A 17,622-nucleotide genomic window follows, 5' to 3' on the forward strand; every position below is an offset into this window, starting at 1 on the left:
GACTAAATGGGCCAGACTGGTAAAAGAATGGTAGCTGGGAAGTATGTAATTAAGTTTGCAGACTTGTCTCGTTAACTCTTCTGTCTCAGCTCTGAAGAGCTGTTTCTTGGTGTAAATTTGCATAAAACATGTTTCCTGGTTGAGAAGTCTCTGAGAAGGCACACAGTCTGATGGTTAGAGCATTAGCCTGTGACTTGAGAGATCTCAACTCAAGCTGCCAGTCTGCTGTAGCAGCCTCTGTTAGACATGCAGCTTTTCTGTTTCTCAGTTTTTTTTCCAAATGGTAGATAATACACTTGCCCTAGTTCACAGGAATGTTGCAGGAATTAAACACATGAGATGAGATGCTCAGATGTGGCAGTGCTGAGGGACATGTAGATTCAGAAATGGTAGGTATCTGGTGAACATAGTTCCCGTGGAAATAATAATAGTGGCTGTACAGAAATACAAATTACATAAGGGGAAAGAGGAGGCTTTTCTGTGATTTCTGAGGTCGTCTCAGCCAGCATGGTGATACAGCATTTGTATGGCTAAAGTCTTGCTTCTCTGTCAAGATACGTCTGGAAGGTGAGCAGCGGAGTGGATTGCCACCTGGCGAGGCCCACCTCCTGCCATTAGCTGTGAGCTTCTGGGTGTTGAAGGGGAAATCTGTTCCACCCTTGGTGTTTAGCTTTGCAGCCATCTGAGTTTTATGTTCTGACTTTGAACATGGAGTGCCTCCGATGCATTATTATTATGGCAATATATTATTTGCACCTAAAGCCTCAGTTGTGGTTGGCTTTCTGCTGAGCTTGGACCTGTATTCAGCTGAGAGTTTATAGACTGAATGGAAGTGGTGTGGCAAGATTAACAAACAGGAGGAAAGAAGCCAGGAGAAACTTGATGCAGAAAACATGACACTAAGTAGGTCACTTTGGTGTGCAACTCGGTGGTCTGGAATCGCATGAAAGTTGCTTATGCTTTTGAAATACTAAAATAAATATCGGTTGCTTGCAACTGCTGCTCATCCCAGCCCCGGCTGCTTCATCAGGTGCTTGTCGGTGTTCCAGGTAAGGTGCTTGTTTTGAGAGGAAGTTGCTGGAGAGAGATGTGGTGGTGTGGCTGATCAGGATGCAGCTCTTGCCTTTGAGAGGGAAAGCTGCAGAGCAGTGCTCCTTGACTGTATTTGGAGGATGGAGGCTTAGTGAAGGGCATCGTTGTAGTGGTTTTAGGCCGATCCGGCAACTAAACTCCACACAGCCGTGGAGCACAGAAATATGTTTGAAACGAAGGGAAGATACTCTAGGACTGTTTTGAGAATTATTACTGTGTTGTCTATATAGTATTTGAAATGCTGGGATACTGGGAGCAGCTGGAGATGTCTGCTATTCCTCAAGTACTAGGAGAACTCAATTAAACGCTTCTTCTGAAAAAGAGGGGAAAACAGTTTTTAAAAAGTCTGCTGTAGCTTGTAACTGAAGAATAACAATTTTCAGAAGATTTCTGATGGGTCAGAATTTGTACAACTCTCCTGACTGTGGTAACCATGCACTTAATGACAACAAGCTTATTTCTGTTCTCAGCATCCGCTGGAAGAAATGTATTTACCCTCATTTTGCAGATGGGAAACTGAGACTCAGCTACACAAATCCTTTGTGATGTCTGTGTCCAAACAGAAACTTGAACCGAGGCTTCTCAAGTACTAGACTGGTGCCATGATTTCAGGGGGATACTTTCTCTCCTGAGAGAAAACAAAGCAACGTATTCAGTCTTCCAAAAAACCCTAACTCACTTTGCAGAGAGGGTTTGGTTACTCAAGTAGTGTAGCCTGTTACATACAGCGTCATCATAGTAGTTTGACTTCTGCATGTTTGAAAAAAATGTAAAGTGTATTGATACTGATGTATTTTAGATGGTGAGGCAAAAAATGTTAGCAGCCTGCTGATCTCAGGTTCTTAAATCTTGTTTTTTCTTCTTCCTGTAACTGTTCTGGGAAAAGGGAAGACTGATACATAGTTGTTCAAGCATTAAACCTCAAGGTATTTCTCTTGGAGTGCTTGAGTTGACAGACAGCTGCAGATATATGCTAAGTTAAATGATGCATACAGACTGTTTTTCCTTACTGTCATTTGGATGTAAGATGTTTCTCTAATTTGCTACTGTATCATAGAATCATAGAATGGCATAGACTGGAAGGGACCTCAGAGATCATCTCATCCAACCTCCCTGTCATGAGCAGGGACGCCTCTCAACTAGACCAGGCTACTCAAGGCTCCGTCCAACCTGGCCTTGAACACCTCCGGGAAGGGGGCATCCACAACTTCTCTGGGCAATTTATTCCAAAGTCTTACCACCCTCGTACTGAAGAATTTCTTCCTAAGATCTAATCTAAATCTGTTCTCCTTCAACTTAAACCCATTTCCCCTTGTCCTATCAGTGGACACTCTTGTAAAATGTCCCTCCCCAGTCTTCCTGTAAGTTCCCTTCAGGTATTGGAAGGCAGCTATTAGGTCCCCCTGAAGTCTTCTCTTTTCAAGGCTGAACAATCCCAGCTCCCGCAACCTGTCCTCGTAGCAGAGGTGCTCCAGCCCCTGGATCATCTTTGTGGCCCTCCTCTGAACACGCTCCAACAAATCTATGTCTCTCTTACAGTGGGGACACCAGAACAGGACGCAGTATTTGAGGTGGGGTCTCACAAGAGCAGAGTAGAGGGCGAGAATCACCTCTCTTGACCTGCTGACCATCTGTCAAATCCGTGTCTCTCCATTTTAGAGACAAGGATGTCATGTGGGACAGTTTCAAACGCCTTGCACAAGTCCAGGAAAACGACATCTGTTGCTTTACCCACGTCAACCAGCGCTGTAGCTTTGTCCTAGAAGGCCACTAAATTAGTCAGGCACGACTTACCCCTAGTGAAGCCATGTTGGCTGTCACCAACCACTTGGTTACTTTTTATGTGCCTTAGTACAGCTACCAAGAGAATCTGTTCCATGATTTTACCATGTAAAATATGTTTATCTCGGCTACTGTAGTTGTAGCCGAGATAAGAAGCTGTGCTAGAGCTTTGAGGAGAGAAGACGTTTTTAAGATAAAAATTCCATTCTACAAGTGGAGTTGCTAGAGACTTGGCTGACAGGCCAAATTTACTTGTGAATGTTGGGACCCTCAGCAGGAAGAAGCTACATGACAAACTTTACCATCCCAGGGAGAACGTGAAAAGACTACTAGTGAGAGCTGCCCTTTGATCTCACCTTATCCAAATCAGGCTTGAGATATGAAGGCATCTGACTTAGGATTTAAGGAGACTGGCAGAGTCTGGTGGGCTTTGGTAGTTCCAACTTAAACCTGTGCTGATTGTTTTCAGCTCTCTGAAGCAGGTTTTTAATCTTAGGGGAAAGTTCAGGGAACGGTAACTGATTAATAAAATTGCTTCTTGTACAATGAACTCGTGCAAATAGAAACCTCAGCTAAAGACAGAAAAAGTGCAATAGCCAGTGCGACCAGTATTGCTTGTTTGTAACAGCCTTTATCTGTGTGGGTAAAACGTAGCAAAGTTAAAAACTGCCTTTGGCAGGCAGCTCCTAGGGACTTCATGTGCTCTTGAGGCCTAAAACAGCTGAAGGTGCCCCTACGCTCCGTGTGGCCTGAACTGACTCAATACATGGTTATCTGTTCATCATAAACCCAGTGGAGCACCTGGATTGGGTTGGTATCATCAGAAAATGAGCGGTTTGGGCTATGGAATGGAGGCAATGGATGTGTTTTAAAAGATGATCGGGGGAGGGGGAACAGATAAGGAGCCTAAACCATTAGTTTTTATACAGCCTAGTGTTTAGATACTCAGCCCCATCCCCAGCTTTAATCCCAGATCTCCCTTCATCTGGAAGAGCACTGTGCCATCAGCTGCCCTGTTGGGAGCTGCTTTGGGTGGCAGGGCTCCCATCTTTCCTGGGGAAGTCATGCTGCTGGCTGGGGAATAACCCCCTCAGGAGAGCTGGTTTGCAGCGAGTGTGCACACATGGAGGAGCGAGCCTCTGTAGTGATGGGGTGGTGGGCTCTTGTGAACATGCAAGGTGAGGCCGTGTCCTGCTCTGGTACGTGCCCCGTGGACCCTGCGTGCCTTCTCTGAGGGCTGCTCCGTGCCAAGTGCAGAAGCTGCCCTTGAACCCATGGCTCCCGCCCTTGTAAAGGGAGCAGTTTAAAAGGCAGGACACAAACGCATCCAAGTCTTTTAGACAGTTTGCTCCTTGGCTGCAGGAAGGCCCTGGGTGCCGTAGTCGTGGCAGTAAGCTTCATCTACCTGAGGGAGAGGGCAAGTAGTGAACTGCTGGAGGGGTATCTGGCCTCTCTTACCTGCAAGGCAACACGTCCATAGAAGCATGTGCAAGGACGTGGCTGCTGCTGTTCTGATTGCACAAAATCTTCTCCCTCCCTCCCTCCCTCCCTCCGTCCCAGCATGAATAGCTATTTATCCTGTCTTGAAAAGAAAGCAGATGCAAATGTAGATCAGGTACTTTCAGCAGTTTAAGAGCTCTTTGAGGTTTGGAAAAAGAAATCTGATTAGGGTTACAGCTGTTTCATTTCCTGACAGATGCACAGAGTGTTATGTGCTGGCGTACTGCGGATGTACACACACACCAGTCTCGTTTCGTATCAGTGGCATAACCACACAGCAGCCGGCTGTGTACTGAACTCCTTGTCCTGGACACCCTGCCAAAATATGCTTTATGCAGAATTTTCTGCGAACCAGGTTGTAGTGTGTGTGTGCATAGAAATTTGTGTGTGTTTTCTTTGGTTGGCAGGGCCTTTGTTGTTGAATTTTTTTTTGTTGCTGGAGTGGGGCAGTACACTGTAAACAAGTGTGGCTAATTATAAAGCACTTGTATAAAAAAATTATTTGCATTTGTACAAATGGTGCTGGTAAAAGTACCCATGTAAGAGTACCACAAGTACCCAAAGAAGCCCAGCTCTGAATGGAGAATTCTTTCCTTTCTTGCAAGCGCAGCTAAAAAGCTGTTTATAACTAAGTGCTGAGACGGTGTAATTTTCTTTTCTAGGAACTTGGAATAAGAATTCCTAGACCACTGGGACACGGACCAAGCAGATTCATCCCCGAGAAGGAGGTGTGGTAGTGTTTTCAAGTACACAGTGAACTTTATGCTTTTAAGGAACACCCTTTCAGTAGTAACCCACGTTTAGTTTCAGGACAGCTGCTGAGGTGCAAAACATTTTCAGTCGTGATGACATTCAGTCCTGGTGAGACTTTGGCCACTGTTGTAGAGTACAGAAGGCAGTGACAGCCCTGGGGAGCTTTGGAATAGTTATGACACCTGCACTGCTATCTAGCATGACAGAAACTCAATACTGTTTTCTGTAAGAGTGTCTGTGTCCTTGTGAACATCCGGATGTAATTTCCTACTTGTCCACAAGGCATCTGCCCCCCTGGTCTGTGGTTACTTTTTCTCAAGCTGCCTCTACCATTATGAATAATCTGAGAAGCTTCAAGGTGCTGTGGCTGAGCATTTCTGGTGCTTCTCTCCTGATTGTCTGGTAAGAGAATTTGGAGCAGAGGAAACATTAGTAATATGCCTGTGGTTTTCTAGGAATTTTAGAGCCTTAAGTTTCAGCTTCCTTTTATTTCTCCTTTTATTTGTCCTCTTAGCTAGCTTTTTACTCCTTTCCCTTTTGTTCCCTTAGGAAAAATAATTATTCAATTAGCTTTTTGTTGTTATAATAAACTAAGTTAGATCAGTTTGAGGCATTCAAGAAAGTGAAGGTGAGAGTTAAAAGTTAGAAGTCAGTGTTGTACAGAAGCAAGCGTAAAGCCAAAAATCTCCTTTTGCTGATACAACCACTTGTGATCTCCTAAATGACAGATATTAAAGGGATTTTATGTGCCCTGCCTTATGTGCACTGATTTAATGCCATTAATAGATTTGTAATTCCTTTCACTGGGGCCTCTGGATGCTGTGGGTAATACATTTATGTACTATTTTATCGGTACTTCCTAGACAATATTGCCAATTGCTCTTTCTGTTCAATCAGACGGTTCAAGTGGGGAACGAAGACGCCATGATGCACACGCTGTTTGCAGAGTCTTTTGCTACGCTGGGCAGATTGGACAATGTTACCTTGGTGATGGTTTTCCACCCACAGTATCTTGAAAGCTTTCTGAAAACTCAGCACTATCTACTGCAAATGGATGGTCCGCTCCCGCTTCATTACCGGCACTACATCGGGATAATGGTATGCTGGAACACAGAGCAGCAAGCAGAGACAGCCACTTTGGCAACAATCTCTGGTCTTGTTTAATAGCAGTTATTACCATGTTTTGCTGTTTCTAGTTGGAGAAGCATTTAATCAGGAGCTAAGGGGAAAAGCAGAGTAGAGGTTTGTTTGTGTCTGCTTTACAAATTGTTTCATAAGACCAATACTTCATGTTCCTAGTTTTGGTAGGTCTGGGAGAAAGAAGGGAAAAAGATCTGTTATAAAAATAAGACAACTGTTTATTTTTGGTTTCCTTAGTATCTCAGAAACTGTTTTTCAAGACAGCTTGTCTGTGTGTGTCCTGTCAAATACACCTCCCTCCAACTCAGTAGTCCCATCATCCGTTTCTGAATCTCAAAATTCTAAGCAAAGCAAGTTTTCTGCCAGAAGTGGTTGATTTCATAATTTTCAATCTGCCAGTGCAATGATCTTTGCCTGCTGAAGTTTACTTACAGTTTTGGGCCGTGTCTTAGTTTGATAGGGAAAGTATTACTCTTTGAACAAACGATACTGGGTCTGTTCTTTGCTATATGTGTTCTAAACCCCGCTTTTGCTTTAGCTGATCAAAATTCACCTAGAGGCAGCCTTGCTTCTTCCTTGCTAGAGAGTACTATGCAGTATGACGTACTTGCTTCGGGACATACAATAAATCTATGCCTGTCCTTCTCCCTGGATATAGGCATGTTGCACCTGTAGCCAGCGTAGTAATAATGAATATGAATGAGAAGTACTTATGTTATGAGAATGATCATCAAAACAGGCTGATGTGTTAATCTCTCTTTTTTTTTTTTTTTTTGCTTCAGCCTTTGATCACTGCAAGTCTTGTTCTCGAATATTTTGAGGAAATGATGACTTATGGTATTTGTCATGAAGCACTAGCTTACTGTAATTGTTTTCTGTATCACAATTGTGTTTTCCTTTCTAGGCTGCAGCACGACATCAGTGCTCTTACCTTGTTAACCTCCATGTGAATGACTTCCTTCATGTCGGTGGAGACCGTAAGTGGTTGAATGGTCTGGAAAATGCACCTCAAAAACTGCAAAATTTAGGAGAACTGAACAAAATGTTGGCTCACCGGCCCTGGCTTATCACCAAGGAACATATCGAGGTAAATCTTTCATGGAGTATTGTGAATGTACCCTTATTTTCAGTAAATGCAATCACAGATTCTTAGGGTTAAGAGCCAGACAGGGCAAAAGGTTTTCTACATCACTGACTTTCATCTCGGCGATACACCACTGTGATACTGCCTGGTATAATAGCACTTGTGCCTTTGTAAAACTAACATGATCATAGCTGGTCTTAAATGACTAACAAATTTAATTTACAGCGCACTGGTGTGATGAGGATGTGCTCAGATGTGCGCTTCAACTCATCTGCTTTCAGTAGCCCAACGCCCTGAGCGTTTCCGAGATGCTGCCAGAGGTTCGGCTGAATGCTGGTCACCATGTTTTTGTTCCAATTGCTGCTGGTTGAAGCGCTTAGTTTTCAGGCTGGCAGAACAGCCCAGGGGAGCCATGGTGGTACAAGGTGCTTCTGATGCTCTTTCCTCTGAGGGCTACCTGAATCAGCCAGCTTCGAGGGTGCGTGCAGCATGTGTGCAGCAACAGCAGCTCGCAGGGGCATGCCTGCTCCGGGCTTGGCTGTGGTTACTGGAGTAACTCCTCCTCCTCCTCTGCTCTCCTCTTTACCCTTAGCAAGGAGGAAGTGGGTGCTGGGACTCTCTCGGCGCTGCCTGCCAGGTGGAGAGGCAACGGCAGGTCTTGCTGGGAGGCAGGACGCCGGGCTGTGGGGGAGGGTGTGTGCTCTGCCAGAAAGCCCCAAACCTCCCACACTTTTCCTGCCTGAAGGGGAAGTTGAGGGTTTGAAGTTTCTTGTCAAATGTGGAGCATTCCACCCACAGGGACAAGATGGAGGGAGCCCAGCCTTGATGCCAGGTTTTTACACAGCTGATGCGCAAGGAGTTGCCAGGGTTTTCTGAGACTGTGAAGACCAGTTGAAGAAAGACGTGACTGTGTTGTGGTTGCGTCTTCATCAGAGGTGTGAAATTTCCATGCAAGTCGGTCTGGCCTAAATATAAACCATCTGGTGCGAACTAGAAACCCCGACTGACTGAAAGTTGAGGGCCAGAGGGAGGAGCGAAGTGGTGTCTCCTGTGTCTCCTCAACCACATGAGCCCATGTGTAACCTGGTAACAGGACAGTGAACACGCTCGTGGCAGCAGAGAGTTAGGAAGCAAGTGTGGACATCAGAAAAATAGTTTTATCTGGCAAAGAAATGTGTTGATAAACTGCATTAAGGTGGAATCACTCAAATGACTTTTTTAAACGAATGCTTTTGTCTTGCATTATTTTTAAAGCAACTTTTGAAGACTGAAGAGAACAGCTGGTCCCTGGCAGAGCTGATCCACGCAGTTGTTCTCCTTACACACTACCACTCCCTTGCTTCCTTCACGTTTGGTTGTGGCATCAGCCCGGAGATTGACTGTGAGGGGGGTCACACCTTCAGGCCCCCTTCCGTCAGCAACTACTGCATATGCGATATTACAAATGGCTACCATGCGGTGGATGAAATTCACGCCAGCCCAACTGGAAGTGTTCCAGTAAGTATCTCTGAACAAAAGATCTCTTCCAATAGCAGTAGTTTCTTTGTAAACTTAATACGTGGAGGATGGCCATCCTTTTTCGTTCAGTGACAGTGGGATTGATTAGCCTAATCCAGATGAGGGCCAACCTGTTGAAAAGATACGTTTAGGAGAAGCTGAAATGACACTGGCAAGCTGAGGGAAGTTACTGAAGGCAAACGGAGACGACTCCTGGCCTCATCTAGTTCATGATACGCGTCCTGAGCAGCAGTGGCCAAGAATGCTTTTTTTCACGGGTGCAGTGGAAAGTTGGCCCTTCCTTTGGTTTCAGTGTTTGTTCTTTTGAATTGTTTGTGATACATCACACAACAGATCATTCACAATTTTCTGACTCTGTCTCTGAAACAGTGTTTCCTGCCTGCAGCGCTTACGCTCACTGATCTGTACCTGCTTCCACTTTGTGAAAAGCATGATGTGAACTAAGCGTTGGTTTAAGAACAGAGATACCAGGGTATTTTCAGTGCCAGTTCCTTGCCTGCGAGACTTTACTGCAGTGGTGTGGGTGGCATTTAAATTTTGTTTGATGGAGCTCTCTGAAGGAGCAAACTGCAAAAGGCAGAGGAAAAGGGCAGACCTGTATAAATTGAAGATAACTTTATTTTGCCTTATGCTGATGGATTTTGACAAGACCAGATCCTGAATTAATAGTGTGTTGTGGTGTTAAAACAGCTCTTGTGAAACAAGATTATCTTGCACTAGCTTTCCTTTGAGGCTTCATTAAACCTGCATTTACACTCACTCTTCCTTTTTCCTTCAATATTTTTCTGTGAGCAGAGAAAGGGAAAAATACAGTTGGGTAGTAAATTGTGGTTGCTTCCCCTATCAGAATTTCTGTTAACAGCTCCTTGTTTTCAGTTGTTAAACATTTAGATTAAGTAAGAGAAATTACTTCAATTTTAGTGTCAGAACCACTTGCTCCAAAAAGTTGTGAGTCTTAAAATATGCTAAAAATACCAGAGATCTAATTGGGAAAAGATGATGACTAAATGTGAACTGTTGGGTCAGTATAGATTTCTTGCAAGAACGGTGTTCCTCAGAAAATCAGTATTTAAAGCTGTAAATTAAGGACATAGCTTGCATTTAAATTTTCTGGCTCGATGATTTCTGCCATCATTGTCAGTTCTTGTTACATGGAAATGAAATTATTTTTTTTTCCTCTCCTTTTCAAGTCTGCAGAGTCTGTCTGTGAAGTTGAAGCTCTTATGGAGAAAATGAAGCAGCTACAGGAGTGTAGAGATGAAGAGGAAGCCAGCCAAGAAGAGATGGCTACACGTTTTGAAAGAGAGAAGAGAGAAAGCATGTTCGTGTGTTCTTCAGGTAGAACATATTTTTTGTGTGTGTGTGTATACATATGTTTAGACTTTTCCAAATCACTTGAAGAAATACTTACTACTGCAAGAGGAAAAAAAGTGTTATGTCTCAAAAACGTTACAGTTTCTCTGAAGGGATCAAGATTAGGGTTGCCTTGTTCTCTTCCTGGAACACTTAAAAGCAAAGTAGTGCCAAGATTTGTGACTTCTCTCAAACACACCATAATACTCACTGACAAATATTATGTTTAATAGAAGTTTCTAACAGAAATGGAATCTCTCTCTCGAGATTTAAAAGATTCACAAGAGATTTAAGAATCTCACAAGACATAGTAAAATGAAATCTTTAACAAACGTAGCTATTTAAGTGTATGAAACAGTACTTTTCAGGTGACTGTGCAGTAATACTTAATCTGTTACAAGCTTAGGGTTGTTGTGGGCTCTTCAGCAGAATTTCCTCTAAAATAAACTTGGCATGGGAGTCTTAGAGGTCTCTTTTTTTAATAAGCTCTCTGTTGCAAAACAGATTTTCCCGTGACATTTTTGCAGACCCCTTGAGTTAGGAGCAAAGTGTTCCCTCGTCTTAGGGAGCAGAGTGAAGACTGGTAGACAAAAGAAGGGAGAAGAAGGTGTTTGTCCATGAGAAAGTATCTGAGTGTTTTTCACGGAGTTGCCTCTAAAAACCATAGTTGCAATCATATGAGCTGCATCAAAGAATTTTAATACAGTAGTCCAGTGAAACGGTTTATTTAAAAAGCACAGACACGCCCATCCTTCTGCAAGAGTTCTGCTAGTACGCTTCCAACTTGTTCTTACTGAAATTGTGTGAAATTCTGTTTGAAACTAACAGAAGATGAAGAATCGGCACCAACAAGAGACGTGTCTCGTCACTTTGAGGATACCAGCTATGGTTACAAAGACTTCTCCAGACATGGAATGCACGTGCCCACCTTTCGTGCTCAGGTAACAAGGATGGGGGGCTGCTATCAGGAGGCTTAATGCACAATTTGTTTGTTGTGCCAAATGCCAAACCTGGAAATTGCTGTGCTGTAACTTCCTGCCCCATGGATGAGAAAGCTTAAAGCAAGCAAACGAACAACACCCAGCCTAGCCCCCACCCTGGGTTATCTGCCCCGAGATGAATTAGATTAAAGCACTAGGCCTTCAGAAGTTCGTTTCTGAAATGCTCCCTTCTGTGTTTTTACTTGTTCCCTAAGGATTATTCCTGGGAAGACCACGGCTATTCCTTAGTTAATCGCCTTTACCCAGATGTGGGACAACTACTTGATGAGAAGTTTCATATTGCTTATAATCTGACTTACAACACAATGGCCATGCACAAAGATGTGGATACCTCAATGCTAAGACGAGCTATTTGGAACTATATTCATTGTATGTTCGGAATAAGGTCAGTTTTCCTACTTTTGTTCTATGTACATCAGACGTGTTAGCATTGGCTTCTTTCTCAGACTGAAGCAAAGTTGTTCATTAAGCAAACGTGCATGCACTTTGAAACATATTTTTAGTTATGGGGAGAGGCCGGCAGTGGTATGAATTATCCAATAATTTATTTTGCCATAGGAACTTACAAACGACGCACGTAAAATAACTGGCTCTTGAAAATGAAAGTGTGTTTTCTTTCGATTCCGAACAGATACGATGATTACGACTATGGTGAAATTAATCAGTTGTTGGACCGCAGCTTTAAAGTTTATATCAAGACTGTGGTTTGCACTCCCGAGAAGACCACAAAAAGAATGTATGATAGCTTCTGGAGGCAGTTTGAACACTCTGAGAAGGTAACAGTTCGCACATGTGCTGAGGGACTCGGGCGGTAGACCCGTTTGCCACGCTGACACCCACAGGCTCCCCAGCTGGCGATCAGGCTTTAGCTGATGTTACCGGGATTGTGCTCACGTTCAGTAAATTTTTTAGGAGGTGTAGGACTTCCCAGGCTGAAATAATTTTTCTGTTCCCACTGCATGTTTGCTGGCGAATAGCTGATACGGACTGTGCAAGCTCTGAACTGCACGGGGAGGTCAGATGTGTACATGGTGCAGCTTCACCTCAACGGCAGCTGTCTCCTCCGCCCTGGGCTGGTACTGCCTGTGCCCCAGAGAGGCAGGGAGCGATGTGAGATCCATCCCTTGGCCTCAGAGCCAGAGCAGCTTCCCTGTTGGCCCACAGTCCTTGCAGTCCTACAGTTATTTTTAGTGCAGATGGCCCCAAAGCAGTTGCTTCATGTTGAAGCCTGAAGTCCTGCTGCTGGGTTACAGCCTGAATTGCACCTTCCAGTCACATTTCTTGCTGTTAACTCTTGGATGGCTGCTCCATCAAGTTCACATTCTCCAGTTGGATGGAGGATATTCTTTGGAAAAGAATATATTTGGAAAAATATCCAATATTCTTTGGAAAAATATTTCTAGACCCCACTTAAAATGAATGCTGACACAGTGCTGAAACTTTACTGTGCCTTAACTGGTATTGCCATTATCAGAGGCTCTCTTTCTTGCTGAACTCCTTGAGAAGGTAGTTCAGAGATACCGTGACAACAGAGGTGCTGTAACTGGTTTAAGGTTGTTCAAGTATATCCTACGTAGGGTTGTTCCGGTTAGGCTGATACAGACGAGCTTTTCAAGCACACATGTTCTTCTTTAAAGCCCAAAACTTTGCATCTCCGTAACCATCAAAATCCATGGATCACACATGTTTGTGTCACTGAATCCAGTGACCATTCACCCTCATGGAAATCATGCGAATGACGGCAAACACAGCCCTTTCATGCCAGAACACACTCACAGCTAACCTGCTGTCAGTGAGAGACTTTTCACCCCCTCCCCTACGTGGTTTCTGGTCTCATCCTCAAAGAAATACAGTAAAGACACTGAGGAGATGAGCTGGGGAATGAAAATTCTTTGCTCCAGTAGCTACTGAACACCTCTGTCTCAATAAAGAGAATAGTTTTATGGCATGTTACAATTTTTCTTGTGTTTCACCTGAGCTAACTACTCTGTGTTATTCAGGTGATCATGACCTGTGTGTTTCTCTCTGTCTCACAGGGGCAAATGACCTTATCACCTCGTCCTTTGCTAACAACCCCCTCTGCTCCACAGGTACCAGCCACCCTTTTGACTTTAACTAATCCATTAACTTAAACAAGCTAAATTGGAACCATTATTTTCAAGTGGCACATAGCCTGCTGCTGAAGAAGGGCTTGTGTGCTTGAAAGCTTGTCAGTTTTTTTCCAGCTAAACCAGTTGGTCTACTAAAGGAGGACAGCCTCTTGCGATGAAGCTGGCCCTGCTCGGGGGTACCTGTGACACACTGCGCTGCAGTACTGCTCACAGTGCGTGTTCAGTTGTTCCTCCCAAGCTGGCCCTGCTCGGGGGTACCCGTGACGCACTGCGCTGCAGTACCGCGCACAGTGCGTGTTCAGTCATTCCTCCCCCAGCAGCCTTCACAGACAGGACTCGTTACCCGGTAGCTCCCCCACTGCTGTGGCAAACACTAGTATGAAGACGGCGGCCCCGCAGGCTTCCTTTCCCTGGAGTCTGTTGTTGTGAGCGTGCCGTTGGAGCGTAACTTCTCTTCTTTCCCGCAGGTCCATGTAAATTTGCTTCTGGTAGAAGCTCGGATGCAAGCCGAACTACTTTACGCTCTGAGAGCTATTACTCGCTATATGACCTGATATCTCCGGCTGCCTGTCGACGTTGGAATGTTCTGCAGCTGCAGTATGGCAGAGGAAGATACGAAGCCTCAGGACCAACGGTAGCTATAAGTTAAGATGCCCATTGTGCCATAACTCCTTTAGTTTCAGCTATTTCCGTGTTTGGAATATCGCTGCTGCCACTCGGCAGTGAACGCTTGGCAGTTGAAAAGACAGGGTTGTGCGGAAGCGCTGCCTGCTCATGGTATTTCGGCTTTCGCCAGCACGGGACACTCTGAACTTGTGGCAATATAGCAAATGATAGATACGTAGATCCTGCGTTAAGGCAAATACTCCGGGAGTTGGAGTGAGCAAAGAAGTGGGACTTGATGGCATTTGCTTTCCCTACGAGAATAATTTTAGAAAATCTTGATGCTGCTATTTGTGCTGGTGGAGTGAACAGACACAGGCTGTTCCAGTTAAGCTGAAAGTGAAAGTGAGCACTGCTGTTGTCTGAGCCTTTATTGTGTGTCGTTTCAAAAAAGCCTTGTTATTTAGATTTCTTTTTTAATCAGAACTAAACCTCTTCTGTCCACACTGATAATTTGAAAGATAGCAGTCAATTTTCTCAAGTAGTTTAGCCTTAAAATGCTACAGGACATTCATTCAGCATTATTTGGTGAGCTCCAAAGTGCAATGGTCTTCCTATGGAAAGAAGAGGACTTCCCTCCTCAGAGCTTTTGAGAGATCTAACTACGTCAAGCAGCTTCTTGTCCTGTTTTTCAAGGATGATCTGATACTGGTCAGGAGCTAGGACAAGGTGTGGGAATGTTGTTCTAGACTGCCAAACAGTCCTACTGTATTACATGCCCAGCGCTGGTCTTACTGATTTTTGCAGTTGCTTAAGTAACTAGGCTAAAAACCATCTATTTTTAGTAAATCAAAACATGATTAAAATGCTGACGTTTAATATCCAGTGGTTTTGGAGAACACATGAATACTTTTGTATGAGTGTGAATTGCTTTTTAAATTTGTCAGTATTATGGGTATTTTTTAAATAAAGGTAACAACTTTTTCTCTTGGCGTTTTTGTGTGGTTTAACTTCATGCTTCTGTTCTTACTGGTTTACTTACTGGTTCAAAGACCATTTTAAAATATGTTTGAAACAGTAATTGAGCGAACGTACTTAAAATGACAAACTGTGACTTTTTCAACTGAGTCTAAAATGATGGAGAAACCAAAGTTTAAAAAATAGATTCAGATCTTCACTAAAATTATAGTAGGAACACCTCTCATACACTCCTGGTGTTTTCATCCCTCCCATGGATCTCCATCCTCTCTCCAAGTAATACTGTGTCCTACAGGGTTTTCTCTTTTGTCACAGGCAAGGGGTGTGGTATGAGTGGAGCCTCCAGCTGTACGTTCATACAATCAATTCTTTTCAACAACTAGGCCTAAAGGTTATTTTGAGAGTTAAATCCTGCAGTAGTTACCTTATTTCCCGATTAGGCTGCTGATTTTCACAGGCTGGTGCCGAAAGGATGTCTGCGCTGTCAGGCTGAGGAATGTACAGCAAAAGGCACTGGCACGGGCATTTGTGACAAGGGACTGGCATGCCCTTTTGGGCCCGCTCCTACAGCTGGCTGTAACGGGGGTTATAGTACACCCAAGTGTAGAGACCCCTACCTGCCTACAGGAAGGCAGGAGCCTTCCTTGTAAGGCAGGAAAGAAATGGATTTTCCTAAGCCTACAGGTGGAATTAAATTAGGACTTCTGTCCCCTGGCCTGTTTCTCAGTTAGCTTAGGCTGGTTTCTCTTTCCGCAGAATGTTCTGAGAACAGTTTTAAGCTTACAGTCCAAGAAGCTAAAATATCTAAAATGACCTAGGGGAGAAAGATTAATAAACTGTCAAAAATTGTGACTAACAGGAAGCATCTGCTATTTCCTCTTCACTAAAAATACAGGATTTTTAATGTTCCAAAACCTGAGCAAAACTTTCCTGTCTAAGGGCATATCATAAAGCTAAGCTATGCCAAAGGACACAGAGAAGTGTCTTCCCAGTCTGTAAGTGGAGTTTCTGCAGCACCTGATTCCCCTCCATGAAATTTTCCACGAAGCCTGAACTGGCCGTTTCCATCCTACGCTCACCAGCCACATGCAGGTACCTGCAGGCACTCTCTCCCTCCCCAGGCAGTGAACGCTGCAGCTGTGTCACGAAACGGTCACATTTCCAAACAGAGCGCTAACTGCAACACGCACACAATCCCGACGACTCACAAAGCGACTCACTTCAGAGAAAAGGCCTGAAAACGTACCGGGATTTTCCATTACAAATGCTGAGGCGGTGGCGTTCCTAAGTAGAAGAGAACAAGCGAAGACGTTGGTGGGGTTAGCCTTCAAAACAAGAAAATGGTTAAGTCTCTCGATCCTCCCTGAAAGTGGCGATGGCTGCAGAGAGCAGCAGCCGTGCACCATGCCAGAGCATGAGGAACGAGCCCGGGTGCTGCCTGCCACTGGCAGGCGTGGGCTGCCCTCCGTCGCAGCAGGCCCTCAGCCCCAGCGGCTCCCAGGGAGCTCCTGCAGAGCCTCACCTGTGGCTGCAACGTGCAGCAGCTCCTGCGTGCGCTTCAGCAGCGTCTCACACACCTCAGATGCTGTGGGCACCCCAAGAGACCATGTGGGTGGGGGATCCTGTCCAAAAGGCCAGGCATGGCATGGAAGGAGACGGTGTGTGCCAGCACAAGCAAAGGGGGCTAAATGGCAGGCAGGCTGCTGCGTGGGCCCAGGTGGCACACTACCAAAAAAACCCCACAAACACTCAGTGGCTGCCCCAGCTTTGCTCCCTGCTACAGGATGCCCAGATTTGCCCCACGCCACGGGGCACACAGCGGCGTGCTCCAGGTCACAGTTTGGTCAGTAATGACCAACATAACAAGTGTTTTCTTTGAACAAATTTTAATTGCCTGCGTACCCACCTTGTCTTGAGCAAAGCACCAGTTTCAGGCTGCCTTCTGACAGGTCCTGGACGCTGGTCAATTCTGATTATTCCTGCTGACAGGAGCTGGCCGCAAGGCCTTTCCCACTGCATCTCCACCCTGCCTTACGCAGCCTGGTGCTCACCTGCCTTTTGCCTTGATGCGAATGCCAAGAACAAACAAATGCCTCCAGCTCCCTCCCCACAGGGCAGCACTTATCCATTGTCCTTTCTTCAGTGCCCCCACAAAGCAAATCCATTCTTTTTTTTCCTCAAGAAACAAATGGGGCGTTTAAGCTATTTATCTTTCTTCCCCTCAACTGCAGCTAAAATTGAAATGGCAAAAGAAAGAATGAGAACCGAGATCTTTCTGAGCTCAGCAGAGCTGCTGCTGGAGCCAAGCCGTACCAAACTGCGGAGCAGTTCTCTCCGGTGGGGTGCAGCGATGGAGGCTGCCGCAGGTGCTTCCTAAGCAATCCGCTGTGCGGCTGAGCCTTGCTGCTCACAAGAAATACCTGAGCTGCTGGCACAAAAGAACGTTGCCAATTTCATTACCTTCACTGAAGTTTCCTCCTCACCACTCCCAAAACCTGGACCATGAAATCTCCCCTGCCCCATCCACAGTAAAGAAGTCCCAAAGAATGTAGAAACAGGGACCTACACGAGGAAAACCAGTTTCCCTGCCCTTCTACTACTGCTCTCTTTCCCAGCCTTCTCCCATCATCTCACCTGGAAGCAGAGGTCGGGCACTGCCGAAAGTACAGCGGTGCCCCGGAGGGAGCTCTGCATTGCTGCCGCAGAA

At 45.0% G+C, this 17,622-nt stretch overlaps 1 protein-coding gene across 2 annotated transcripts in view; it reads left to right on the forward strand.

The window, feature by feature from the left end:
* The window catches only part of SESN1 (sestrin 1), an 87,942-nt gene extending 73,039 nt beyond the window's left edge, over window positions 1-14,903 (forward strand). The window contains exons 2-11 of one of the 2 annotated variants that reach the window (XM_086608126.1): window positions 5,037-5,102; window positions 6,025-6,225; window positions 7,172-7,354; window positions 8,606-8,848; window positions 10,060-10,207; window positions 11,051-11,163; window positions 11,418-11,608; window positions 11,855-11,999; window positions 13,260-13,313; window positions 13,802-14,903. In XM_086608126.1, coding sequence (XP_086464252.1) covers window positions 5,037-5,102; window positions 6,025-6,225; window positions 7,172-7,354; window positions 8,606-8,848; window positions 10,060-10,207; window positions 11,051-11,163; window positions 11,418-11,608; window positions 11,855-11,999; window positions 13,260-13,313; window positions 13,802-13,888 — 1,431 coding nt within the window. In that variant the 3' untranslated portion in view covers window positions 13,889-14,903. The remainder of the gene's footprint in view (window positions 1-5,036; window positions 5,103-6,024; window positions 6,226-7,171; window positions 7,355-8,605; window positions 8,849-10,059; window positions 10,208-11,050; window positions 11,164-11,417; window positions 11,609-11,854; window positions 12,000-13,259; window positions 13,314-13,801) is intronic. The other variant, XM_086608127.1, reaches the window with a different exon arrangement.
* Window positions 14,904-17,622: the final 2,719 nt, after the last annotated feature.

The sequence above is a fragment of the Tauraco erythrolophus genome, chromosome 2 (assembly GCF_009769465.1).
Source record: "Tauraco erythrolophus isolate bTauEry1 chromosome 2, bTauEry1.pri, whole genome shotgun sequence".
Classification (NCBI taxonomy): Eukaryota; Metazoa; Chordata; class Aves; order Musophagiformes; family Musophagidae; genus Tauraco; species Tauraco erythrolophus.